General features: G+C 59.8%; 2 protein-coding genes across 3 annotated transcripts; both read right to left on the bottom strand.

Annotated features, from left to right (window-relative positions):
• Positions 1-430: 430 nt before the first annotated feature.
• On the bottom strand, positions 431-20,951 carry ARHGEF1 (Rho guanine nucleotide exchange factor 1). The gene is made up of 30 exons (XM_068993222.1): positions 20,879-20,951; positions 16,274-16,316; positions 16,096-16,179; positions 15,131-15,244; positions 12,914-13,012; positions 12,605-12,647; positions 12,121-12,367; positions 11,444-11,473; positions 11,069-11,168; positions 10,806-10,914; positions 10,707-10,736; positions 10,331-10,468; positions 9,299-9,404; positions 7,268-7,435; positions 6,870-7,015; positions 4,929-5,075; positions 4,550-4,632; positions 4,200-4,325; positions 3,997-4,111; positions 3,771-3,871; positions 3,603-3,680; positions 3,318-3,393; positions 3,051-3,218; positions 2,457-2,544; positions 2,224-2,310; positions 1,814-1,881; positions 1,637-1,723; positions 1,100-1,263; positions 913-1,015; positions 431-659 (listed from the first exon to the last, which is right to left on the bottom strand). The coding sequence occupies exons 2-29, from the start codon at positions 16,301-16,303 to the stop codon at positions 932-934; spliced, it is 2,916 nt and encodes a 971-aa protein (XP_068849323.1). The 5' UTR covers positions 16,304-16,316; positions 20,879-20,951; the 3' UTR covers positions 431-659; positions 913-931.
• A 1,541-nt stretch (positions 20,952-22,492) lies between these two features.
• On the bottom strand, positions 22,493-25,778 carry CD79A (CD79a molecule). Of its 2 annotated transcripts, none has more exons than XM_068993256.1 (5): positions 25,703-25,778; positions 24,140-24,321; positions 23,681-23,818; positions 22,722-22,790; positions 22,493-22,606 (listed from the first exon to the last, which is right to left on the bottom strand). In XM_068993256.1, exons 1-5 carry the CDS (start codon positions 25,776-25,778, stop codon positions 22,493-22,495), a joined length of 579 nt encoding a protein of 192 aa, XP_068849357.1. The 2 variants fall into 2 exon arrangements, with proteins under 2 accessions (XP_068849357.1, XP_068849356.1); XM_068993255.1 differs by having other exon boundaries at positions 23,681-23,799; positions 24,022-24,321.
• Between the last annotated feature and the right edge of the window lie 1,046 nt (positions 25,779-26,824).

Raw genomic sequence — 26,824 nt, forward strand, 5'->3', positions numbered from 1 at the left:
ATGCCCAGCATCGTCATGGGTGACCAAGGGGGCTTGGGGGTGGGGGCCACAAGGGGTGTGTGTGTTGGCGGGGGGCGGCCCTGGGGAATCAACATTAAGACACGGAATCTGATGAAGGGGTGTGTGTGTTGGCGGGGGGCGGCCCTGGGGAATCAACATTAAGACACGGAATCTGATGAACGCAGAGGCGATGCGGTGGGATAGACAGAGGAAGCAATGCCAGACTGTCTTGGGGGGGCGGTTTCCAGACGCCATTCCGGGGCCCTTCCCTGCCCTCACACACTCAGACCTCTCCTTAGATAATATATATTAAAAAATAAACCTCCAATTCAGGGTATAAAAACAGAGCAAAGGCACTTGGGGGTGGGGGTTGGAGGGCCTGGACACCCCCCCCCACCCAGGCAATACTGAGATGGCCCAGGAATGGGGGCCAGGTGGTGCCCCCCCGGAATGAAGCCCTGAGTCCCCCAAGTAGGAGGGAGAGAAGGCCAAAGCCAGCGGGAGGTGGCCGGGGGCAGTGATCCCATCTGGGCGCCCCCCACCCCCACAAGGCGTGGCCTGGGGCAGCCCGGCTCCCTCTCCTCAGGCCCCTGGGGTTGGAGACACTGGGTAGTCACGGTGGTGCAGTGGTGGGTGGCCCTCTCCTTCTTGCGAAAGACCTGAGGGCAGGGGAGGGGCAGGAGCAGAAGGGAGACGGGAGGAGAGATGAGACAGGGTGGAAGAGAGGGTGGGGAAGCAGCACAGAAGAGCCAGAGAAACAGAGGTGGAGACAGGAGGCGGAGTGGGGAGATGCAGAAAGTCAAAGACGGAGGGAGAGAAACCGGAGGAGGCTGTGCAGCCGTTAGCGTCCGATGCGGCCACTCGGGCGCCTCCTCTCTGGACTGTGCCCGGCTCCCCCGGCCCTCCACTCACCTGCCTGGGGCAGGGGACCTCAGGTACAGCCAGACTGGGGGACGGTGTTCTCCCCAAGCTGAGACAGGAGGAGTCTCAGGCGGCAAAACTCCTCCTCCACCTCCTGGTTTTGGGGGATCATCAGTGAGAAGGGCTCCTCCACTTAGTCAGCCCCTTCCTCCCTGCTCCCACTCCCAGGCCACACCACCTCCAGCTGTTTAATGGTCTCCTCCAGGCTGAGCAGCTCCTCCCGAATTTCCTGGGGCTGTGCTGGGGTCGAGGGGCTGCCCCCTGGGACCCCATCCCCTTCGAGGGGAGGCCCTGCCCCGCTGTCTTCCTCTGAAGGCAACAGGAGCTGTTTCAGGGTCAGCACTGGACAGGGGTAAGGGGACAGAGTCAGAGGTGGGGGGGCGAGGGCTGGGAGATGTAGCTGGGGATGGGTGAGGGCCTACGGTGGGAAGCAGCTTCTGGTTAGCAAGACCTGCGGAAGGGGCTGGGGGATGCGAGGAGGGGTGCAGGGGTGTGAAGCTGGGGCCGAGGGGGAGGGCACCCGGGGAGAGGCTGCACTGAAGGTCAGGGGCAGGGGTTGCAGGAGGCAACCTGGGGCCACCAAGGACAGCGGTGAAGCCTGGGGCTGTGCATGTGGTGGGCTGGGTGGGCTTGCTTCCGGCGCCTGAGCACAGGCAGGTGGGAAAGCAGTGTGGGGGCAGGCGGTGGCCGCCCTGCGCGGGTGGGGCTGAGCTACCTTTCTGAAGGGCCTTGGCGGCGAGCTGGCCCTCGAGGCCTTGTCTGGAGAAGGGCAGGAGGGAGTTGAAGAGTCTCTCCATCCGACCTGGGTCGGGGAGCGGAGAGGGGGCTCAGACCCTGCCAGGCTTCCTGTGGAACCCTCCCCCCAACTCATCACCCCTCTATCAAGGCTCACCATCCGCTGGGGGCATCTCTCGGCTGCCATTGCCGTTTTCGGAGCTGCTAAGCAGGGGTTCGCGGGTGCTGGGGGGAGCAAGTGCCGGGTGATCCCACCACCCTGGCCCTGGTAGGCAGCAGGGGCAGGGAGACAGGGAGCTGGAGGTGGGGAAGGCAGGGAGGTCCGGAGATAGAGACAGAGGTCGAATTTGGGAGACAGGGAGACAGAGAGGCTTGGCCAGTGGAAGACAGAGAGGCCTGGATTGGAGACAGATGGGCTGTGGTGGGGTGGGTGCACACACCTTCACGTGCATGCACACAGACACACGTGCACATGCACGCACATGGAGACTGGGCTGGAGCTCAGGTTCTGGGGACACACGGGGAGGCTGCCCCTTGACCTCTAGTTCCCTCTCCTGGCCCCCTCACCTGCTGGGGCCAGGCCGATGTTTGGGTCTGGAGGTGCGGGCGGGGACCTTCAGGGATCCGGCGGTCTCGGTGATGAGGGTACACCAGCTGAGGAGACAGGCCAGCCCCCTGGGCCGTCAGAGCCCCCAGACCCTGGGCCAGGACATTCCTCCCTTCCCTGTCCCCAGAAACCCTGGGGCCCGGGCCTCCTCCTCTTCGTCCTCCACCCACTCCAGGAACCCAGACCCACTCACATCCTCCGCTCGGACACCGTCTGCGCCACCAGCTCGTATATCTGGGCCTCCTGATCCCAGGTAAAAATGACATAGAAGGCTTTGTGATCTGCAAGGGGAGGCAAAAGCGAGGCTCAAAGCCAGGGTCACCCCAACGTGCCCCTGGGGAAGTCCCCCACGACCTTAGGGCTCCCAGGACTCAGCTCACCCACTCTGTCCCCCTCCAGAACCCTCCCTCATCTAATCAGGAAATAAGTGCCCCATCTGCTCCACCTACAAGACTTCCAGGACCACTCCCAACATCACGGCCCCACCAGGTTTCAATTCCTGCTCCCTATGGCCCCCAAGAGGCGGCCAGGGCATTTTTTCAAAATACTGCTTAGAACTAGCAGCTCTTCTGTGCAAAAACCTGGGGGCAGTTTCCCATTTAACTTAAAATCCACAAGCCAGCCTGGCACCCCGGCCATGTCCTGTCCAGGGTCCCCCTACCCCGCCTCATCCTCAGGGCTGCCAGCCATCCCCCCTACCCCCCCGCCCCCGGGCGCAGAGCATGTGCGCCCAGCTCTTCGGAGGGTTCCTCCGCCATCCTGGGGACGGCCGTGCCCGGGGCCTCACCGGTGGCCACCTCGCGAGTCATGGCGGAGGTGAGCCGCAGCACTGGCCGCAGCATGGTCTTGCCATCAGGCGTGGGTGTCAGCGTCCGGCTGTGCGACTTAAGCAAGAGCCGCTCGTCCTGGCGCTGAAGCAGCAGCAGCAGGTCATTCAGCAGCAGCACGTGGACCTCTGCAGGTTGGGGGTCAGGGCTCAGCACCCCCACCTGACACCCTGGCCCTGAGGTGCCCCCACCCCCACCCCCGCCCTGCTCGCTGCCCTGGCGCTCACCCACAGCCTTGTCCTTCGTCACCCGCCACGTCAGTGGGCCCTCGTAGATCAGCCTCTTCCTGGTGATGTCTAGGCTCTGGAGGCAGGAAGGAAGGGGTGATGGCCGGTGAAGGTGGGGTGGGGCAAGGTGGGGATGACCACGGGGCGTCGGTCAGGTCAGCTCATTCCCCGCTGGGAAATAAGGGGGGTGGGGTCAGAGCTGAGGGGCCCCTCTTTCTTCCTGGGTGTGCTATCAGAGAATGCCGAGGGTGGGCAGAGAGGAGGGGAGGGCAGCGGGGAGGGCACCTTGAACTCGATCAGCATGGGGTCGTTGCTCTGCCGCAGGTGGGTCAAATCCAGACGCCTCTGATAATCTTTGAGCCGCTAGGGGCAGGGAAGGGAGGGTCACTAGCTTCCACGGACCTCTGCACATGCACACCCTACCGCCCTGGCCCAGGGCCCTGTGCAGCTCACCAGCAGGTCCTCCATGTCCCGCACGGCAAGGTTGACGTGTTGCAGAATTTCCCGGCAGCACTCGGCCGCCCGCTCCACTTTCTCCCGTTCCACCGACTCTTCTGTGGGCAAAGGGGGAGACCGGCCCCGGGGTGAACCCCAACCCTGGAAGCTCCGGGTCCCGACGCCAAGGCTGGAGGCCGGAGAGCCAGGGTCCAGCAGGACGGGGTGGGGCCGCTCTCTCTACCTGTGTTCTGCCCGATGCTCTGCAGAAGCAGCGGGTACTTGGTCAGACGCTGCATCTCCGTGGGGATCATGTCCTTCAGCTGCAGCCGGCGGCACCGGGGCCGGCTCTCAGCGTCCTGCAGGAACAGCAGCTCTGAGACACCAGGACACCGGCCCCCCTCCCCGGGGACCCTGGAGCCCAGACCACCTCCCACCCCACCTCACCTGCACGAAGGTACAGAACCGGGGCTCCTTGCGCTGTTTGGCTTTGAGCTGCTCTAAGGCGAAGGACTGGTGGCTACAGAAGCGGGAGGAGATCTTCTGGAACCACGAGCCCTCAGCACCATCGAACTACAGCGAGAGGCAGGCCAAGGAGGGTGTTTCAGGTGGGCTGGAGGACAGGGCTAGAGCCCCAGACCCCTGGGGCTTGGATGCGGGTAAGGTTGAGACCCCGGGCCTGGGTTCCAGGTCCCCAGCCAGGAGGAGGGGGTGGGGCGGGGCAGTGGAGTGGAGGGGCGGGGCAGTGGAGGGGAGAGGAGGGGCAAGTGGGCGGTGCCTAGGCTGGGCGCTCTCACCCGGGCCAGCAGCACATCTCCGATCTCCTCGATGAGGTAGCCACTATCCTGCCTCCGCTTCATCAGGCAATCAAGGAATAGGGCTGTAGGGAGCAGAGAGGAAAGGCGGTGCTCTGTCAGGGTCCCCGAGATCGGATGCAGAGCTGGTCTGGTGCTGGGGAGTGGGGGGTTGGACTGCAGGTAGGTGTGTCGGGTCCTTGGGGCCGGTGACCGCCCCCTCGCCCCGACTCCCCGCCCCATGCCTGTTGATGATGTGTCCCCTGGGAGGTGAGCTCTCGGATCTGGAGTGTGGCCCTCCCCAGTGCTAGACCAGAGGCTGCTCGGTCGGGGTCAACGGCAAGGCAACGGAACGATGGGAAGGCCACAGCCCCGCACTCACAATGCACCTCGATGAGCTCATCCAGGCTGGGGAAGATGTTCTGGAGCTCCTCCTGGGAGTAGAAGCCCCCTTCCGCCATGGGCTGGTAGAAGACGTCGTGGAGCACGCGGAGCATGCGCACATGGGCAGCCTCCGTCACCAGGAGCTCTGCGGGGACAGTGGACAGAGGAACAGTTGGGGTTGGCGAGCATGCAGACTCTGGGGGTGTAGGGGGGCCCTCTCAGAGGCAGGCTGGGGAGGGGATGGCACAAGGATGACTCTGGGTGGAGCCACTCGCCCCTGAAATAGCCTCTGAGAATTCCTCCACCCCACTGTCTTTCTCATATGGCGGCTGCAGCCAGCCAAGGGGACCAATAGTCCCAGTTTGCCGCATACCATGGGCTTCCCAGGACATGAGATTTTCAGTGCTAACTAGGTCGTGTGGGCATGCACGCTCAGTCATGTCTGACTCTCTGTGACCCCATGGACTGTAGCCCACAAGGCTCCTCCACCCATGGGATTTCCCAGGCAAGAATATTGGAGCAGGTTGCCATTTCCTCCTCCAGGGGATTTTTCCCAACCCAAGAATCGAACCCATGTCTCCGTTATCTCCTGCACTGGCAGGCAGATTATTTACCAACTGTGCCACCTGGGAAGGCCCCAAACCAGGACAGTCCCAGGCAAATCGGGGACAAGTTGGTCGCCTCACTGCGTGTAGCTGCGTTTCAAGTCTAACCATCCAGCAAGTTTCTCAGGCTGTTTCTGGCACAATGACTCTGACAGGTTGATGGCCTGGGATCCAGGGGCCTCCAGGGGGTGCATGCCCGAGTTCCAGTGATCCCCCAAATCCCCAGAGACTAAATGCATGATTTTGTACGTTAAGCATGTGTTTCTGGTGAGAGAAACCGCCATGCGGTCCACCATGGTAGCCACTAGCCATGCCAGCAACTCTAAATTTTGCTTAATTAAAATGAAATATAATGCACAATTCAGCTCTCAGTTGTGCTCACCACACTTTAGATGCTCAACAGCTGTTATGTGGCTGGTGGTTACCATGTTGGAAACTACAGATATTTATTGCATGTTACCATCATTCCAGAAGGTTCTATCAGATGGCACTGGGAATGTTTTGATCATTACTCTCAGAAGGATCTGTGACCCAAAGGGCATCTATCCACTGCCCTAAAACTTCTGAATGAGAATCCTTCTCAGCCATTAAATAATCTGTAAATTAACTTCCAAATGAGCTTCCCAAAACACTCTACATCTGGCAAACCTCCCTCAACACAGACACAATTTGAAATCACAGGGAAGGATTAAGATAAAAATGGTATCTCTCAGCTCAGAAGCAAGCATTGCTAAGAATATATTATCTTCCCAAACTTTTCTGGGTGGGAATCTTTTTCTCCCCTGACTGCTTAAGATCATAGTTGTAACAGCAGTCACAGCTGAATGCTCTGACCCTGGACCCATCATTGGGCTGAATGCACGAATCCTCTCATCTTCATCTCTGTGGGGCTTTTAAGGGAGGAGTTATCACTAGCCACATTTCACAAACAAGGAGACAAAGGCTTTTCCTAGAAATGCAGCTTTTATAGACCGTTTCTGGCCGTGCACGTCAACACTGTCCCACACTACAAAAAATCATTTAGAGAGGACTTCCCTGGTTGCCCAGTGGTTAGGATTCTGTGCTTCCACTGCAGGGAGTGTGGGTTCAATTCCTGGTCAGGGAACTAAGATCCCACATGCCGTGCAGCATGGCCAAAACAGAAAACCATTCCTTGGAAACGTCACTTCCAGCAGCTGCCTGCCCATTCGTTCCCTGGGATGTTCTACAATTTAGCTAACATATGGCCCTCTGAGGGAACTGGGCGGCCTTCAACCTCTGGTGTAAGCAACACCAAGATGGCCATCCCCCTGCATCTGTCTTTGCCAGAGGTGGGCTAAGGGGGTGGCACTCACCGCTGATGACCTCCTGCCGCTTCACCTGGCTCTTGGGCAGGCTGTGCAGAATGTCCTGGGGGACAAGCTCTCGCCAGCCAGGCGGCTCCTCCGGTTCCAGCTCCAGTCCTGAGCGGCCCGGCTCTCCTTCGTCTCCAGGCTCCGGGCTGTGGGACAGAGGCCTCGTCAGGTCCCCGGTTCAGGGCATCCCAGGAAAGAGCCTTTGACTCCTTCCACGCCCATCCCCTAGGGCGGCCCAAGCTGTAGACCGGCCCCCAGATCTCTGGAAAGCAGCCGCTCACCCCTCTCCTGTGACCACTGGAGGCCCACAGTGACCTCAGCATCCGATATCCCCCACCCGGGCCTCCCTGACTCTGCAGGCTGCCTTGGTGGATGGAGGGGGTGGGGCAGTGACGTACGTGGCTCGACGGGTAGGGCCAAGCACGGCCGTGGCGGAGCTGGGGTCCATGTCCACGTCGCTCCGGGAGCGGCCCCCACCCCGGCCCTTAGCCCCGAGGCTACCCCGGGAAGGCCGGCGGCGGTCACTCACCCGCAGGCTCTCTGAGCGCCCCAGACGCCCTGACAGCCTGGACCCCGAGGCCAGGAAAGAATCAGGCCCAGACAGAAACAGGGAGAGACAGGGAGAGACCAGGACAGGGAGAGACACGGGGAGACCAGGACAGGGAGAGACGGGGAGAGACCAGGACAGGGAGAGACGCGGGGAGACCAGTGCAGGGAGAGACGGGGGGAGACCAGGACAGGGAGTCGGGAGAGACCAGGACAGGGAGAGACGGGGAGAGACCAGGACAGGGAGAGACGCGGGGAGACCAGTGCAGGGAGAGACGGGGGGAGACCAGGACAGGGAGAGTCGGGGAGAGACCAGGACAGGGAGAGACGCGGGGAAACCAGGACAGGGAGAGACGGGAGAGACCAGGAGGACAGGGAGAGACGGGAGAGGCCAGGACAGGGAGAGACGCGGGGAAACCAGGACAGGGAGAGACGCGGGGAGACCAGTGCAGGGAGAGACGGGGGAAAACCAGGACAGGGAGAGACGGGGAGAGACCAGGACAGGGAGAGACGGGAGAGGCCAGGACAGGGAGAGACGGGAGAGGCCAGGACAGGGAGAGACGCGGGGAAACCAGGACAGGGAGAGACGCGGGGAGACCAGTGCAGGGAGAGACGGGGGGAGACCAGGACAGGGAGAGACGCGGGGAGACCAGTGCAGGGAGAGACGGGGGGAGACCAGGACAGGGAGTCGGGAGAGACCAGGACAGGGAGAGACGGGGAGAGACCAGGACAGGGAGAGACGCGGGGAGACCAGTGCAGGGAGAGACGGGGGGAGACCAGGACAGGGAGAGTCGGGAGAGACCAGGACAGGGAGTCGGGAGAGACCAGGACAGGGAGTCGGGAGAGACCAGGACAGGGAGAGACGGGGGAAAACCAGGACAGGGAGAGTCGCGGGGAGACCAGGACAGGGATCAAACATGCAACAGAAGAGAGGAGAGAGTCAGGAGGACCAGTGTAACTTTGGGGTAGGGGCAGTGGGGGGTGGTCAGAAGGGATACTGAAACTGGTGGAGGAAGGTCAGGGACGGGGAACCCAGTAGGGAGCGAAGGACTGCCCCCTCCCTTCCCTGAGGCAGGGGGATGGGGGCAGAGCCAGGAGGCCAGGGCGGGGAGGAGCGGGTTCAATACTTAGCTCTTCGGCTGGGAGGGTGGTGTCCCCACCCACCCCTCACAGGGGTGTAGGGGAAGGGGTGGCCCCTGGGGGGAGGGGAGGGGCTGGGAGAAATGGGGGAGGGGCTAGCCCTCCCCCTACCCAGGGCCCAGGCACCCACCTCTTCCACTTTCTGGGGAGAGAGGGGGACAGGGTCAGAGGTGGACCCAGAGGGAACCCGACTCACCTCCCCCACCCACCACAGGGTCCCCAAAGCAGCGGCACGAGGACTGGCAGGGGGCAGAGCCTGCCCCCCAACTGTGAGGGGGACAGGGCCCCCGGGCATGGAGCACAGAGGGCTAGGGGGAGGGAGGGAGGGGGCGCTGGGAGGCAGGAGCAAGGAGGCTGGGCTGGAGGCTTAAGAATTGGGGGGGATGGATGGAAGATGGGGTGGTGGTAGGGGCAGAGGGAGAGGGGCCAGGAAGACCTGAGAGGGGGTAAAGTGGAAGAAGAGGAAGGAGGAGGAAAGGAGAGAAAGAGGGAGCAAGGGGAGAGGAGAAAAAAAAATCAGTGAAAAAGGAAGGAGAGGAAGAAGGGAAGGAGAAAGGAGGAAGAAGGAATGAGGAGAGATGAGGGAGGACGGGGCGGAGGAGGAAGGGTGAGGAGGCGGAGAGGGGGGAGCAGGGCAGAGTGGAGATGGCTCGGCCGGGGACGGCAGGCGCAGTGGCAGCACGACTCCCAACACGCATCGCCCCCACCCCACCCCAACCCAGCCCGCGCCCAGCCCCTGGCACCTCTCTGTGTCGGCAGCCTCCTCCGTGCTCTCTAGCGGCGCTGGGGCGTCCAGGCTGGCTGGGCCCTGCGGAGGCGGGTCCCCCACCTCCAGGAGGGCATCAACACCTGCAGGGACAATGTTGAGGGGGGAAGCAAGGCTGTCTGGAAGGCCCCTGTGGTGGTGAGACCCCTACCCCCCTACACCCTGGGGGCCTCCATTCCTTGAGCCATCCACTGCCTGGCCGACACCACGTGGCTGCTCTGTATTTTAGGGGGACAGACAGATGGAAGCTGGTAAAGAACCTGCCTGCAATGCGGGAGACCTGGAATCAATCCCTGGACTGGGAAGATGCCCTGGAGAAGGGAAAGGCTATCCACTCCAGTATTCTGGCCTGGAGAATTCCCTGGACCATATAGTCCATGGGGTTGCAAAGAGTCGGACACGACTGAGCGGCTAAGCACATACGCAGACAGATGGAAAGAGCTCTGAAAACATGGCCATGGGCAGCCAGGGCCCAGTGGGCGAAGATGTCGCAAAACTGGGGTGCCAGTCTCCCACCTGGAGAGGAGACTGGATGCCTCCACATTCATTCATTCTCCCAGCACTCCCCTGGGACTTGTGGGAAGAGAATGTATCCCATTTGGAGGGGAGGAGGCTGAGGTTCAGAGAGAGGAGGGGCTTCTAAGACCTGACATAAGCAAGTTGCAGAACCAGGATTTGAACCCAGGCCCTGGCCAAGTCGCCTTCTCGGCGGGGAGGTCACACAAGGAGTGGGAGACATTTCCATAGAGCAGCCAAGTTCACCGTCTAAGCGGGCTGGTCGGCCATGGACTCAGAGAGGGTTCTGGGAAATGACACCATGGGGGCTGATGGGAAATGTAGTCCAAGGAGGTGGGGAAATCCATCACCAGGACAGAGGTCAGAGCTTAGGAGGAAAGCCGTGGAAAGGGTAAACCAGGGGAAGGATGTGGTTATCGGTAACACTGGTGACAAGGAGCAGGGAGGGCGGAGGACCAAGGGGCTGTTTTGCTGGGGGGTCCAGGAAACTCACCTGGCTCCCGGTCAGGGCTGTCCCCAGACAGAGGATGTGGAGAAACTCCGGGGCTGTCCTGCCCAGGGCCTCCAAGATTCCGGTCCCGGGAAGGCGCCCCCTGACCTCCCTTACGTTCTGTAAGGCCCGGCTTCTCAGCTGGGGATGTATTGAGGGAGAAAATGGAGTATGAGAGTCAAGCGACTCAAATCCACAAGGGCCGAGGGATCTAACAGGCCGCTCTGCTCGGTCCTCCCCATGGTCCAGAAGACCCCTCCTCCGCCCCCGGACCCAGGAGTCCCAGCCCCTTGCCCCTCCTCCCTCAGACCTTGTGGGTCCCCCCACCTCCCCTCTTAGGTCCCCAGGATGGATGACGCTCTAGATTCAGGGCCATTACCATCAACCTCGACCTTCGGGTTTCGAATATCTGGGGGTGAAACGAAAGATGGGACCGTGAGGTGGGGGCAACATGGGGAAGTCAGGGCGGGGCCAAGGCTGGGCACCTCACCCTGGGTCTCTCCCCGGTTCCAGCGGGCAGCATCCAGGAAGCTGCTCAGGCCTTTCTTGGTCTTGGTCGGTTCATCTGACCGCCGGTTCCCTATCATCTGGGGAAGGGGTGGGGGGAGGCGGAGCTGGGCATTTCTGGACCAATGTCAACAGAGGGCTCAAACCTCAGGGGTGCAGAGGCTTCCCAGGGGGGCAGGAGGGATGGCCCTCTCTGGGGAGGAGAAGGCCAGGTTTGGGCGCTCAGGGAAGCACCTTTTTCCGAAAGAAGTTCCTCCCAGACTTCTTGTCCCCGCTCTTGGTCCGCACCCCAAGGTGCCGCATGTACAGGCTGATGGCGTTGACCACGGCGGCACTGTGGGGAGGGGGCAGTGAGGGCACACGGACAGACATGCAGGCTCCCAAGGACGCAGGGACCCCGCCACCCCTACAGCTTCCCCTCCACCCACTTCACACCCCCACCCCACAACCACTTCTTGCTGAGCATCTGAGCAAAAGGAGAGAGAGGAGGTTCTAGGGAATGGAGCCAGGCATGCAGCTCAACGCCCAGGCCCCCAGCTAGACCCCTCCCCCCACCCTTTCCTCGGGCCGTGACACCAAACTCCCCACCGGCCTCTTTGCTTCCATCACCTCTTCTCCTCATCGTTAGAGATGGTGTGCCTGTAAGAAGAAAGAAGTCTGTGACCAATGTGCTAAGCCTGGGGTCCCTGACTACGCAGCACAACAGGTCACTCACTGTCCCCTTCAAAGCTGGGATGGGGGGGCCACTCTGCCAAAGCATCTGGGACAGACAACTGCTGGAGGAGAGACCCTCACTTGGGGTGGGGGGAGTTGCAAGGGCAGGACCCAAAGCACAGGCCTGAATGCAAGACCACAGACAGGACCTGGGAACTGGGAGGGACCCCCAAGCTGGGAAGGGAAGATGCAACACCAGATGGGTGAAAATGCGAAGACTTCCCAGGTGGCACCAGTGGTAAAGAACCTGCCTGGCAATGGAGACAGACGTTAAGAGACACAGGTTTGATCCCTGGGTTAGGAAGAGCCCCTGGAGGAGGGATGGCAACCCACTCTGGTATTTTTGCCTGGAGAATCCCATGGACAAGAGAGGCCTGATGGGCTACAGTCCGTGGGGTTGCAAAGAGTTGGACATCACTGAAGTGTGCACACAAAGGCCCCAGAAGTCTGGAGAGGAAACCAAATGCGTGGAAATGACCCTTGAAGCTGCAGAGGGAGTCCGGAAGCGGATGGGACGAGGATGGGATAGCAGAGGGTGCCCCCTGGGCTAAGGAGAGACCTGCCCCACTCACTGCATCTCCTCCAGGTGGGTCAGTTGCCGCTCAGCCAGGTGCCGCTCCCGGGCCTCGTAGCTGGCACGGTCCCGCGCCACCCAGGCCCCCAGCTGGACCAGCTCCTGCTCCCAGGGTGTCATGCCCATGAGCTTCTTGGAGCGGAAGTCCTCCAGCTGCCGGACCACGGCTACCTGCTGGCTCTGCACCACCTCCTGCACGAACTGCCGCTGGAGGTCCTCAGAGAAGAGGTCAGGCCGCGTGCGGTCTGCGGGGACAACGGGGACCGGGCTGGGGGCCAGTTCCCTGGGCCGTGAGTCCGCCCCAACCCTGCCCACCCCTGGACTCTGACAACCATGCTTCCTTGGGCTGGGGTGGCCACGAGACAGGAAGGCATCTCTGCTGTCCAGGGACCATGGTGAGAGCGTGGCCTCCCACCCCAGGGGGCTCCTGGTCCCTGCTAGAGACCTCTCCCTCACCCCAAAGTCCCCTTTCGTCTTCTTACCAAGTTCAAAGGCCACAGCAGGAGGGACCATCACTCGTAGGATCTGCTCAGGAGAGAGAATGGAGTGAAGGGGAGGACGCAGCGGTGAAGGGGCAGCCATGATGGGGTGAAGGGATGGTGGCCCAGGCAGCAGGTGGGAATGACGCTCTGATGGGAGGAGCAGTGGATGGAGAGCCGGGCTGGCACGAGGTCTCCCACCGGGCGGGCCAGGCCTCCCTTCACGCTGCCCTCAGCAGGGTGGAGGTTGGGAGGAGCAGGGTGGCTGCCCAGGGGGTTGGGGATGGGGGCCCCCTTGAAGGTGTCTCTCACCGAGTGCTTATCCAGGAAGCTGTGGTAGAAGTCGATGAAGGCTTTCTTGAACTCCTTGGGGCCCAGGGAGCCCAGCATGTCCGCATGCAGGCAGCAGAGCTGGGGGACACAGAGCGTGATCCATCCTCTTCCCGCCCCACCCAAACTGCACTGCCCCTTGGAAAGCCTCGGGGTGCAAACCCTCTGGGAAGTGCTCCCCGATGTCCCCCATCCCCACACCTGACCCCCTCACAGCTGCCCGGGGCCACTGCACCGTTCCCTTAATTTTCTCTCCTGTGAAATGGTTCATTGGTCTGTCTTTTCTCTGCTGCTGCTGTTACACCGCCCCCAGCTACACTAAGAGGGCTCAGTGCGTCCCGACACTGTCCAAACCCTTTACCTGCATTAATCTGTTCAACCATGGGGAGGACCACCATTATCCCGTGTTGCAAATGAGAAAACAGTAAGCGACAAAGTTGGGACTGGATTTCTGGCAGTCTGTCTCTGCGACTCTCCATTGCAAAGCAATACTGTGTTACTCAAGGGTGTGTGTGTGTGTGTGTGTGTGTGTGGCAGCCAGGAGGTTCTGATTCATCGGTGTCTCAGGGCCTAGCGCACAGCGGGGGTAAGCACATAAACAGGACAAGTGACGCTCGCTCACTCATTCATTCGTCAAGCATTCCCTGAGGTTGCCCATGGAGGAGCCCTCTGCTGGCTGACACTGGCAATGCTGTGGGGCCTCCAACCTGTCCTGGCTCCTGGCAGACTCTCATCCAGTGAGGGACATGCTCTCAGTCGGCTAAGGACTCGCCCCAGGAATCTATGCCTGCCCCCTCCCCACCCCCCCAAAAAATAAAAACTCCATCTGAGGCTAACAGGAAACAGCCCAGGTGACCACAACCATCTCCCGGCCGCTCCAGCCAATGAGGTGAGAGAAGAGCACGAGGACAAAGCTCAAAACGCCGAAGGCCATCTGGGTCACGTTAGTCACACCCCGGCCCTGGCGAGGCCTCAGTTTCCGCATCTGGAAAGGGACACAGCAACCAGCACAATCCCTGGGCTAAGTTCCAGGAGCGCAAGTTCCAGAAACACTCAGGCTCAGCAGGGGGACTCCTTTGCCCAGAGGGCCAGTGCCCCCAGGCATTAGGGAAGGCTTGGGGGGAGAGCATTTTTCTGGCAATTTCCTGATTTCCTGTTTCTGAAACTTTGGTGTCAGTCAATACAGCCTTCTCTCTGCACCCTCCCCCCCGCCACACCCAGGATCCCTTTCTGCCACTTCCATCAGTTTCCTTGTTTTCTGGAGGGGGCTTCCCTGGAGGTTCCAGATGGTGAAGAATCTGCCTGTTTTGTGAGAGACCTGTGTTTGATCCCTGGGTTGGGAAGATCCCCTGGAGAAGGGAATGGTTATCCACGCCAGTATTCTTGCCTGGAGAATCCCACAGATAGAGGAGCCTGGTGGGCTACAGTCTATGGGGTCGCAGAGTCAGACATGACTGAGCAACCAGCACTACGGCCCACGTCCAGTACAGAGCAGTGCCCTGGTCTAAGCCCAACCCCCGGCCTATGCTGGGCTGTGTGGGGTCCTCATGGGGCAGGACCCCAACCCACAGAGCCCTCTCCAGCCAGCACCCAGCCTTCTTCCTCCCTAAGCCACCTGCCGGGTTCTCTAGACTCTGTAGGCGTCTCCCAGATAGTATGGCTCTGCATCCACACCACCCCGGTATTCTCTGCCTGATACAAGTTTTCTGTAGCATCCATTATGTCCTCTGTGCCTCGCAGGCTGCTTGTAGCAGGCTCCTTGTTTCTGGACCAGGGCCTGCTGTGCTGCCTAGGCCCGAGAAGGCTACTGGCATTCTCCCAACCACCAGCCCTGAAGCACTGACTGGAAGCACCTGCAGAAAACTTAAGATTCTGGGGCTAAGGGCGCTGTCACTGACGGGTGATGCTGCCATGGGCATGGGAGAGCAGCTGGGGCATGGTTTTTCTCCAGGTTGCTGGATTCTCCGTTGCTCTGCGAAACTGCACCCTGCTTTGCTCAGAAATTTATACTGGCAGGTGCAACCTTGTCTGGACCCCATGGCTGGCTTCCTGGCTCTCAAGCTGTGTGCTCTGGGTCTCTTTCCCAGACCCTCCTGACATCCATCCTCACGGGCCTAATGCACTGAACACTGCGGCTGGTCCCAGCCCCGCCCCGTGCCTCCCGGCCCCGCCCCCGTGCCTCCCCGGCCCCGCCCTCACCAGGGGTCCCGGCTCAAACTGCATGGCCACGTGCTGCAGGAGGGCCATGAGGTGGGCCGGGCGCCGCTTCACCTGATCCAGGTTCTGGAACTGGTTGTTTTGTTCCTCGGGATTCTGTGGGGTGGGGATGGGAGTGAGACAGAGGGGGACAGAGGAGGGGCTTGGGGCTTGATTCTCGCCCCTCTTCCCCGGCACTTCCCCGAAAGGATCCAAGCTGGTGGGGGGGGGGGGTGGGGGTGCTGATGGTGCCACTGCTGGGATGGTGGCCAGTCAAGGGGTGGGGAGGATGGATGAGACTTCATGTTCTAACGGTGGGTGGTGAAGAGAGAAATCAGGAGAGATGGAACGAGGATCTGTGCTGTCATTACGGGGAGTGGGCAGCGATAAAAATTGCGATCAGAGGAAACCGGCTGACAGCTTGTGCTGTGATATCAAAAGGAGGCACTGAGGATGGGGTGAGGGGATGAGGAAGGAGGTATTAGGAAGATGAAAGAGAGATGGGGGCTTCCCTGTTGGTCCAGTGCTTAAGAATCTGCCTTGCAATGCAAGGGATGCCAGTTCGATCCCTGGTCTGGGAGGACCCCATATGCTGCAGAGCAATTAAGCCCGGGCGCCTCAACTGCTGAGCCCACGTGCAGCAGCTACTGAAGGCCTCACGTGCCTAGAGCCTGTGATCTGCAACAGGAGAGAAGCCACCGCAGTTGAGAAGCCCACCCCCGCCCCCCGCCTCGCCCGCCACAACTAGAGAAAGCCCGAGCTCAGCAATGAAGACCCAGCACAACCAAAAAATAAACTAAATACATCTTTAAAAAAGAGAGAGAGATGGGCAGAGACAGAAGGCCAAATGACAGCATCAGAGGATGGAGAACAGGGTGTAAGCTGGCACAGACGCTGAGCATGGGGCTTGAGGGCTGGGGCCCCGGGGAGCTTGAGACAGAGGCTTTTCCAGCCCACGTCCCTCTCACCGTCTTCAACTCAATTTCAAAATCCTCGTCCTCTGCCCCGATGATGCTGACGGGCACCAGGCTGGGTCGGGGGGGCCCTGGGGCCTGTGGAAGGGGAGGGATGGCTTCAGCCCACATTGCTCCCCGCCGCACAGCGCCCCCCACCCAACTCCCTCACCCCTCGGCCCTCTCCACTCACCGCCCCTCGGGCGACGTCTTCTGCCTCCATGGGCACTGCCGGGCTGGGGGAAGAGGAGGGGCCGCGGTTAGAAGGGTGGGAGGTGGGGAGAGCAGGGCGGTTACTCACAGATTCCTGGCCCAGGTGCGAAGGTGAGTAAACAGCCTCCTCTACCCCCCCATCCCGGCCTCCACAGCTCAATGGGGCCTCTGTGTGGCGACAAAGAGCCCTTCAGAGGCCAGCCAGGGCGGGGAGCCTGAGGACAGGGAGCCGCGTGTTGGGGGGAGCTGGAGGCCAGGAGCCTGGGTCCATGAGAGAGCTGTGGCCCAAGAGCCTGCGATTTGGGGTCTCCTGATGAAGGAAGGGCCTGGGGGCTCTTGGATCTAAGTAAGGGAGGAGGGCTTGGGGAGTTGGGCCGTAGGGGGGCTGGGCTTGCAGGCCAACAGAGTTGGAAAAGTTAGAGGGGAGCTGGGAGGGAGACAACTGGGGTGTGGGGGCTTGCCTCTGACCTGCGACAGGCTTGGGGCAGGATGTTGCCTCTGAACCCACCAGCCCCACTTCCTGTGACAGGAAATCACAATAGCAAATCCCCCAACCCCCAGCTCTCTCTCAAGAAAACAAAACTGCGAACCCTCCTCCTTCAGGGATCAAGAGGCCTCAAAGCCACTTCTCGCCCTCGGGGCCCTTGCATCTTTCCGGCTCCCATCCCAGAAAGTAAGGGACGGCCATCAGAGAGCTCATCCCCGCAGGTGCCTCTCTCCCTCACCCCACACCCACCTGTCCCGTCTGTCTGTCTGCCAGCTTGCCTCTCCCCAGCTGCTGCTCCCTGGCTGTCTCTCCCTTGAGTCTGCCTCCTGTCTTTTGCCTCTTTCCTCCCTGATTCTTCATTTTCGCTCTCCCTTCCTTCAGCCTCGGCTCATTTTCCCCACCGTCTCTGCCTCCCCTCCCCCCACATCCGCCGAGGCCCCACGCTATCTTCTCTTGCTCTCCGTCTCCCCTCCTCGCTCTTCTCGGCCTCTGTCTCCCCACATCTGGTCCCTGCAGCCACTGTCCCCGACCTGTCCGTGTCGCTCGCTGTCTCGCCTCTCTCTCCCATCTCTCGCTGTCTCTCTCATCTTGTCTCCCTTAGAATCTCCACTTCTCCCTGTGTCTTCCCACCAACATCGTTGGTGTTCTTAATTAGTCTGACTAATGCCACTTGAGCCCGTGTGTCAGGCAGGAAGGAGCTGTGGAAACGGGTGGGGTGTACCACGAGGGGGGCGGTTCTCCCCACAGCCCAAAGCTATTTATAACCCTCGTCGCTTGAGTCCCATCCTTCTCCTCTTCCACTGGCCTCCTCCCTAACACTCAATAAACGGCAGCCGGCCTTTTGACTCTGGTCATTAAACAGTGATGCCTTCTGGAGTGTCCAAGGGCCATCCTTTGGGTTCACCCAAGCAGGCCTCATTTTGATTCTTTTCCATAAAGTGTGTTTGTCCAACATCCAAGCTTGGGTGACTTCAGATCTGAGCATTGTTAAATGTTCACATAAATAAAGTTGCAAACCAAGGCAGAAGAATAGTAGTAATTATTTATTATGAGAGCTGAACCTACACTGCACTTACAGTGTGCTAGGCGCTGCTCTAAGTGCTTCTCACAAGTAACTCACTGAAGCCTCATAACCACAAGCAGCCCCAAGCTATTATTACTCCCATCCGAGACAGAAAACCTTCACCAGGCCACCAGCTGCAGCTTCTGGGCTGGAAGGCATGACCATGGACACGGAGGGTCCACGCTCATCCCACTCAGGGGTGGGTGGAAAAAGTTCGACAGAGGCAGGGGTGATTCCACAAGGGCCAGGGCAAGGACAAAGGTTTATCTGAGCAAATGCTTAGGTGCCAGGCAGGCCTCGGAACATGCACTTGATATGTATTACTTCCTTCATGCCTCATCACCACGATAGGAAATAATAGCTAACGTGTAATGTGTACTAAGTGCCATGAAGTACAGTATTAGTGCTTGACAGGTATAAACTCAATCCTCTCAGTGACCCTGAGCAGTTGTCTTATTACTGCTATTATTCCCATTTTACAGAGGAGGAAACTGAGGCACACCTTATAAGAGGCAGTGCCAGGATTCTGACCCAGGCAGGCTGGCTCCAGAGTTTATGCATTTAACTCCCAGAATGTGCTGCTTTGAGAGCATGGGCAATCCACACGCCCACCTTAGGAAACTGAAATCTCAATCAAAGCTGAGAGATACCAGGTCTCCCTATGGTGTCCGGGTACGTGGACACCGTGGCCTGGGCAGGAGTTCAGACTGGACTCAGCTGCTCCACAGAGGCCTGGGCTCAGAGAGGATTGGGGAGGAGGGTGGCTCTTTTAAAGATGGGTCATGAAGGAGTCCTGCAAAGTTAGAGAGTGATAGGTGGAAGCGGTCAGATGGATCTAAAGGCAACTGACAAGGCCTGCGGTCCAGCAGAGAGGATGCTGTGTGCATGGGGCTGTGGAGATGAGGGCAGGTTGACAAGGTCCTTAACGGTGGGGGTCCGAGAACAAAGTGGGCATGCGCAAGGACTACATGGGCGCCTGCGTATTATGCAGGGCTCAGGGTCTACATCAGGCTTTCCTGGCGGCTTAGACCACAAAGAATCTGCCGGCAATGAGGAAGACCAGGTTCAATCCCTGGGTCAGGAAGATCCCCTGGAGAAGGGAATAGCTACCAGTATTCTTGCCTGGAGAATTCCATGGACAGAGAAGGCTGGCGGGCTGTACAGCCCACAGGGTCGAAAAGAGTCGAACACGACTGAGTGACTCACAGTTCAGGGACTATAAGATATTAAGTGGATGACCCTGGTCTCCAAGAACCTCTGGGAGCCTTAAAGAAACTAAAACACAGAGTAGTCAAGGTTAGTCCTTGGAATGCCTACGGCCCCGGATTCTGCTTGACACATGGTGGTCTACAAGGACCCTTGGTCCACAGGACCATAAGTCACACAGGATCGTTAAGTCCATAAGGGAAAGAAGCCAGTGTGTGGGACCTCTGGAGATTTAAAAGGGGTACAGAATTCTATAGGGGAGTTTGGTGGTCCCCGAGACGCACGGTCCACAGGGCCCCGGATTCTAGCAGATGCTATTGATGTATCGAAGCCCCCCTTCTGTAAGGAGCCACACCCCCACGCGGGGTCATCAGGACCCTTTAGAGGGTCTGTAGGATCTAGTGATCTATATGGAACGTGGCAGGTCTACACAAGCCCCAAATCATATGTCGGACGTGGCGGGTGTACACGGGCCCTAAATCCTACACGGGACTTGGCAGCGTGCATGGTCAGGGATGCTGGGGAGGACGTGTGGTGTCAGGGTCTGACGCCCGCCGGGGGCCGCGTCCCTCACCTGCTCCAGGTCGGAGGCGAAGCACCGCAGCAGCCAGAACCGAAGCCTCCGCGCGCCGGCTCGGGCTCCCCCACCCCCGACTCGGAGTCGCTCTAGCCAGCCAAGAGTAGGCCTTTGCGTCCAGCTCCACTCCTCCCGCCAGCCGTTCTAGCCCGCTCCTGTCGGGCTCCAGCCCAGAAAACTCTACTCCTCTTTGCCGGCCGCTCTAGCTCTCCGCTGAGCCACGCAGGCCAGATAGGGCCGCTCTGGCCTGTCTAGGAGGGCTGGCGTTTCCGTATATCGACTGCCCCCGTCACTCTCCTGGACCCCGCCCCCTGCCCCCCGCCCCCTGGCCGGAGGCGGAGATAGTTCCAGCCCCCAGATCAGTGTTCGTTCAATCCGAGATCACCGAGTCGCCCCGACCCCTAGCCGCCCCCCCACCCCGCCCCAGACTGGGGTCCCCGTCCTATCTCGCCGCTTTAAGGTGGAACCGTTTGAATTCCCAACGCCTATACATTAATTCTCCCGCCAGTGCCCACCCCCCCAGACACCCCCGCACACTTTCTGCTGGGGCTGCAAAACAAAATCCTGGATTTGGCAAACAAAATCCTGCAAAATAAAATCCTTTCTATCTAACATGCAGAAAAAGTAAATACCTCTCTTCGGGCCTCAGTCTTCCCATCTGTACAATGGGGAACGATCTCCAGTTTTTGTCCCCTACAACCTATTTCCTAGGGTATAATTCCTGACCCAACCCAGAAAAAGACCTTTCCAAAAAATGCTTTCAAACGCGTTCTGCAACTTTCAGCTTCAAGACAGCCTATGGCCTATTGCCACTTTCCCCTTTGAGTGGCTCCAAAGTATGCAGGCTTGGAGGACGGCGCTTGGCTGAAAGCACCTGCGAGTTCAAATCCCAACTCCACTCAGTCTCACAATGTGCGTGCCCTGGGACGAGTAGGTTTTCCTCCTTGGGTCTCAGTTTCCCCACTCGTGCAATGGGAGTGATCATCCGTCCTCCGCCGGACGGTTGGGAAGCTTTGACCCCGGGCTTGCAGCCCTAATCTCACCTTCCGGGCCCTCAGCAAGTATTACTTCTCCTCTCTTTGTCCCCTTTGACAGATGGAAAAACTGAGGCCCAGGGAGGGGCGGCTGCTGGCTCAGCCGGGCCGGTAGGAGGCCCCTCCACTGCCAGCAGCGCCCAGCCCCCTCTCTCCTCCTTCCCACTTCCCCTAGCAGCCGAGGGGAGGGAGGCCGGGCGGGGCCAGGGACGATGTACCTGGTGTCCGCGCGGGGTGGTGACCGGCGGGGCGCCCGAGGTCGGGCTCGGCGATCCCGGGCCCGGTGTCCCGGCTCCCGCTTCCTGGCTCTGGCGGGGCAGGAAGTTGGGGCGTTTTTCCGGAGGCCCCAGCCCCGCCACCCCTCCTTGCTTCCTGCCCGCGCCCCGCGCCCGCCCGGCACCTCCGCTTCCTTCCCCTTCTCGCCGCCGGCCCCGCCCTCCTTTCCCCGCTCCGCCCTGGACCTGCGGGCATCGGCCCCACCCGGACACCGCCTAGCTTCTCCCGGCTTTGTCAGTCTGTCCCTCCGCAGGGCGCGGGCACCACGTTTCTCAGATCTGCCTGACGTCGGCCATCACCTCCCTGGCGAGGCTGGGGGCCCTGCGTCCGTCCCCACCTGCGTGTGGCCGCCCCTGCTCTGAGTCTCTGTGTGTCTCTTGGTCTCTGTTTTTGCTTCTGTGTGTTTCTGTCCGTGTTCTTCTCTTTGCCTCTGTCTCTGACTCTCTTGCTCCTTTGTGGTCTTTCCCTCTTGCTCCCGGGCCTCTGCTTCTCCCTGCTGTCTTTTCAACTCTTTGTCACTTTCTGTCTCAGAGGCTTCTCTCCCCATCGCTGGGTCTGGATCTTTCTGCATCACCATCAGTCATTTCCCCATCTGTTGCTTTTCCTAGAGTCTCAGGGGTCAGCCTCTCCATGTCCATTTTCAGTGGACCCTTCTTGCCTTTTTGTCTCTCCTGGCATCTGTCTCTGATGCCCTGTCTCCCCGGTGTCTCAGTTCACTCACTCTGTCTCTCTGTCCTTATCTCTGTCTCAATTTCCCTCCCCTCTGTAGCTCAGACACACTGTACCTCTGTCCTTCTCTGTCATCCCCTCCAGGTCTTCCCACCATCCCCAATTTACTGCCACAAGCTCTCCAAATCCCAGTTTTACAAGTCCACTTGCAGAGAACAGGTGTGGCTATGGTCAGGATTTGGTACCAGTCCCAGCAGACAGTCCATTGTGTTTTGGCGACTTAGATGCACGTAAATGAATATAACCAGTTACCTGGGACCCCCCCTGTGTCCTCCTCTGCTCAGGCACAGAGCCTGGGGTAGGACCCTTCCCAAGACACTACTTGATTTTTCAGGGGATGGCCTAGACTGGCTACCTGGTCCCAGGTGTGGGGAGTGGGAAGGGGCTGGGGGAGGAGGGGGTTGAGGTCCTGGATTTCTTGGTTTCAGAAAAGGAAGGGGAATGGTCCCCACGAGATCCATGACTCCTGCGAAGGTCTGCCGTTGGGAAGGATTTATTATCACTAAGTGGCCGTGACAGAGCAGGCATCGGGGAGGTGACACTAAGGAGGCTGCTATGTTCAGCTCCCCTAGAGGCAGTGATTAAGGGCTCATTACCCGCTGGGTGGGTGGGTCGGTGGGGGAAGCCGGGGGAAGGCAGTAGGGGAGGATCGAGTTAGGGTGTGTGGAGGGGATGAGGACAAGGATGACCTAGAGGGAAGAAGAGTGGACAGTCCCAGGGGGAAGTTGAGTCGGGACACTCCCAGGAAAGATTGTGAAAAGAGAGCAGCTTCGGGGGGAAGTAGGGTGAAACACGGGTTGGGTGCATGGCGGGTCAGCCTGGCAGGGTCACGGCTTCTCCAGCTGAGCATCTCCGATGTGGAGGCTGCCCACGTCCTGGTAGGTGCCCTGGAGGCCCCGGGAGATGTCCTCATACATGGAGCAGTCGTCTAGGTTCAGGCCCTGGGGCGGAGACAAGGTGGTGGGCATCAGTGCCAGAGGCCCCCAACCAGCCTCAAGGAGGAGCCCTAGGAGAACCCCACCCCACCCCGCAGACCTGCCCCCACCTTCCACTCACCTCATAGAGATTTTCGTCTTCGTAGTCATCCTGGATATCAGCCCCGAATTTCATGTTCTGCCATCGTTTCTGTTGTGGGATGGGGAGCCTCAGTGAGTGGGGGCGGAGGGCGGGCAGATAGAGATCGTGTTTTCAGACCCTCGTGGAGGCCAGGAGGAGTTAAGGGACATGCCCAGAGTCACATAGCCTGTAAGTGGCGGGCCACTCTGGGTCCAAGCCAGTGTCCTTTTGATTGTCCCCACTGCCTATTCTTCCCCACAAATAGTGAGAGCAATAATACTAAGTGGCTATAGTTGTCTTGTGGCCTAAAGAGAATTTGTTGTTGTTTTAGTCGCTCGGTTGTGTCTGACATTTTTTGCGATCCTGTGGCCAGTAGCCCGCCAGGCTCTGTCCATGGGATTCTCCAGGCAAGAATACTGGAGTGGGTTGCCATTCCCTTCTCCAGGGGATCTTCCCGACCTAAGGATGGAACCCACGTCTCCTGCATTGCAGGTGGATTCTTTTACTGCTGAGCCACTGTGGAAGCTCAGGTATTCTTGCCTAGGAAATCCCATGGACAGAGGAGCCTGGCGGGCTACAGGCCACGGGGCGCAAAAGAACCGGACACACCGCTTAGCGGCTGAGCCCACAGGCATGCCAGAGACGCCGGTGGGGGTCAGACATCCGGGATGACACCAGCTCCCATCTTCCCCGTCCTGGGCTACATCTGAAGGGTACAGCCCTCCTGGATAGAGGGAGCCAGTGAGGCATCCCTGGGGCCAGAGGTGAAGACAACCCTGAGGGGAGACTGAGCAAGGACGCCCCTCTGGTCCCAGCACAGTTTGAATGCGTTCATTCTATTAAATTTTTAGGCCCTCGGCGCCTGGGAGGTGGGCGCTGCCATTCTGCCAAGTTCTAGGCGGGAGGGACTCTTGGGGGTCCTCTAGTTCCCGCGGGGTGGGCCTGGGGGGCGGGCTCACCCGGAAGAGCAGCAGCGTTCCAGGCACCACGGCGCAGATGAGGAGGATGATGCCCTCAGCGGTGATGATGTTGTTCTTGGTGCCCTCCCCCATGTCCAGGAAGGGCCTGGGGAGCGGCTCTGTGAGGAGGGAATACGGCTCAGAGCCCCACCTTGCCGCTGGCCACGCCCCTAGGCCACGCCCCCTCCAGCGAGGCCCAAGACCCTGGAAGCCGCTCCCGCTTTGCAGGTGAGAAGACGGGCCACTGCGTGAGAGCCGGAGACCGAGGATGCCCGAGATGCAGGCGATGCCGGCACGGGCTCCATCCCGCCTTCCCGACGGATGGACGGGATGGCACTCACCTCGCACGCGGAGGTACGTCCCGCAGGAGCGCTGCATTTTCTTGCCGTCACTGACTTCACACCTATACATGCCCCTGTGGCTCTTGTTCGCTTGTTTGATGATCAGCTCGCCCCCGGCACCCAGGCTCCCGAGATGCATCACAGGGGGCCATGAGGAGTTGCCTTGGAGGACGTGCCACCACGTGACGTTGGTGTTGCTGTTGCTGCCGTTGTGTATGCACTGGAGGCGCACCTCCTCCCCCACGCTCACCGTCACCGAGGGTGGGCCCCACTCCACCCACAGGGCCTGGCACCCGGGGCCTGCAGAGAGGAGGCAGGCGGGTTGGGGACAGCCAACGGGGACACTGACCCAGCGCGGCCCCTGGTAGCTGCAGGACTCCTGGCTGCGTGTGTATATGTGTATGTGGGGTGGGGTGTGGAGAAGTGTGAGTGACACACCCAAAGTGGAGGGGGGGCTGGGAGGTGTCCCCACTTGCCCCTCCAGAGCCACCTCCTCCCTCTGCCCCCTGCTCTGTGCTTCCACCCCCTCTGAGCTCACTGGCACTTGAATAGGCAGTTCCCTAGGACTAGCAGTGCCCCAGGCCAGGAAGCTCCTTACAAAATCAGTTTGGGCATCACCTCCTCCTGAAGGCCCTCCTGGATTATTTTCTCACCCAGCCCCTGCCTGGCGTCACACTGGCACTTTACTTACTTTGTATAACTATCACAGAACCCATAGAAATCGGTTCTGTCATCAACCCATTCTACCAGTGGGCCAGCTGCAACCCACAGCAGCAGGCGTCCCTTGGCCCTGGGCCTCTTCTTGCCAGTTTGTGAGCCTGCCCTGCCCTGTGACCCTGGGCCCGGCCCTCGTTCTCCTTGGCTTGCTTGTGTCATGCTGGGGGCCAGGGGTGAGGTCAGGGACTGGGCTGAGCTGGCTGGTTAGGGCTGGGAGGGCCTCAGCTGGGTCGAAGGAGATGGGGCGGCCCAGGCACGGGGGAAGGCCCAGTTCTGTGCCCCTCCTCCTGGGCCAGTCCGCATGGCTGGCTCTGCCTCTTTTGGAGGGAGGAGGGGAGAGGTGGGGAAGAGAGAAGAAGGAAGAAGTGGGGTAAGAGACAGCAACCTGAGGAGTCACTCCAGTCTCAGCTCCCAGTGGAAATTTGGGGTGACTGGACGCCTCTCTCAACTCCTTGGTCAAACAGGGTGGTCACAGCCCTGCCAGCTGGCATTGTGTGGGAGGGCCAGGGGGAAGGTCACTTACTCCCCCAGCACTGAGAAGGGGGTTCCCTAAGTAGGGGGTGAGGACTAGGATTCAAGGCAGAAAAGGAGAAAGATTTTTCTCCCCCTTGAAGCTGACTGCTACCCACCACTGTCCCCTCCCTGCCCCCAGCTCTGGAGCTCAGTCAGTCAAGGGCAACCTTAGTTCCTTATTTTGCTCAAGGGAGATGAGCGGTTGGGGAAGGTGTCTCCTGCCCCTGCCTCCCTCCACCCGGCAAAGGACGCACCTTCAACTTCGCTGAGCCCCCTCCAGCCTCCCACCGGCCTGTTTGAGACAATCAAGCAGACAGATGCAGTTTCTACAGGGTCTTTTCTAGCCTGCCTCCTGCCAGCTCTTCTCCCTCCCCCTCTGCCTGGGGCCCCTCTCAACAGTCTCCCAGTTCCCACTACCGCCTCCCCCAGCACCTGCCTGCTAACCACGTACCCAGGCCAGCAGCGGAGATCAGGAGGAGAAAGATGGTGGCAGGCGGGCTTTGCAGGGCTTGGGGACCCTCAGGCATCTTCTCCCAGTGGGTTGGTTAGTCTGGGTTGCAGCAGTCCCGGGGTACCAGATCCCACCTCGCTGAGCCCCAAACCCCGCCCCACTTCCTGCCCGGCCCTGCGGAGACGGGCTTCACTGGCCCCACTGCTGGGCCCTTTGGCTGGCAGGCTAGGGGGAAGCCCCTGGTGGGGGAGGCTTCAGGCCGTGAGTGGAGAGGAACTGCTTCTTGCACCTGTGGCCACCACAACTCCCCTGAGAGGAGGCTGCTTGGGTGGGGGGAAGAGACTGGTTCAAGGCCTGGCTCGTCACTGGAAAGGAAACCCGCCCTGCTCGAGGGAGCCAGGGTTTGGGGGGCCTGCTGCACACAGGCAGTCAAGGGTGGTGGTGGTTCCAAGCTTGGTCTTTGCCTCTCATTGGCCTCGGGCAAAACTTGTCCCCTCTCCGAGCCTGTGTCCTCACTTCTTTTTTTTAGATACTTATTAATTTATTTGGTTGCATTGGGTCTTAGTCGCAGCATATGAGATCTTTGCTGTGTCATGCGGGATCTTTCGTTGGGGCACACAGATTCTCTAGTTGTGGCCATGGGCTTATTGCCTTATGGCACGCGGGATCTTAGTTTCCTGACCAGGGCTCAAACCCACATCCCCTGCCTTGCAGGGTGGCTTCTTAACCATTGGAGCATGGGGAGTCCCTAAGCCTCTGTGTCCTCCCTTCTTGGGGTTGGAAAAGAGAATTTTTCCAACAAAAGAGGTTGTACATGCACAGCGCTGAACACAGGACCCCGGCACGTGGATAGGTGCTCAGTAAAGGTTGGTTATTATTAATGCTTATGAGGAATAAGGGTTTCCCTGGTGGCTCAGTGGTAAAGAACCCACCTGCCAATGCAGGAGACAAGGGTTCAATCCCATGCACACACACATATAAGGAGATGCGGGAAGAACCCCTGGAGAAGGGAATGGCTACTCATTCCAGTATTCTTGCCTGGAGAAGTCCATGGACAGAGGGGCCTGGCGGGCTATAGTCCACGGGGTCGCAAAGAGTCAGACACGACTGAGCGACTAACGT

The sequence above is a fragment of the Capricornis sumatraensis genome, chromosome 20 (genome assembly GCF_032405125.1).
Source record: "Capricornis sumatraensis isolate serow.1 chromosome 20, serow.2, whole genome shotgun sequence".
NCBI lineage: Eukaryota > Metazoa > Chordata > Mammalia > Artiodactyla > Bovidae > Capricornis > Capricornis sumatraensis.

Excerpts from the sequence above, each read along its gene's own strand:
- CD79A (XM_068993255.1), bottom strand. The coding sequence starts at position 25,778 with ATGCCTGAGGGTCCCCAAGCCCTGCAAAGCCCGCCTGCCACCATCTTT. Across the intron at positions 24,322-25,702 it reads GATCTCCGCTGCTGGCCTGG|GCCCCGGGTGCCAGGCCCTG; the intron begins GTACGTGGTTAG and ends TCCTCTCTGCAG. Across the intron at positions 23,800-24,021 it reads GACGTACCTCCGCGTGCGAG|AGCCGCTCCCCAGGCCCTTC; the intron begins GTGAGTGCCATC and ends CCCTCCTCACAG.
- ARHGEF1 (XM_068993222.1), bottom strand. The coding sequence starts at position 16,303 with ATGGAGGCAGAAGACGTCGCCCGAGGGGCG. Across the intron at positions 16,180-16,273 it reads AAGACGTCGCCCGAGGGGCG|GCCCCAGGGCCCCCCCGACC; the intron begins GTGAGTGGAGAG and ends CCCCTTCCACAG. Across the intron at positions 1,016-1,099 it reads AGACCATTAAACAGCTGGAG|GAGGTGGAGGAGGAGTTTTG; the intron begins GTGGTGTGGCCT and ends CCCCAAAACCAG.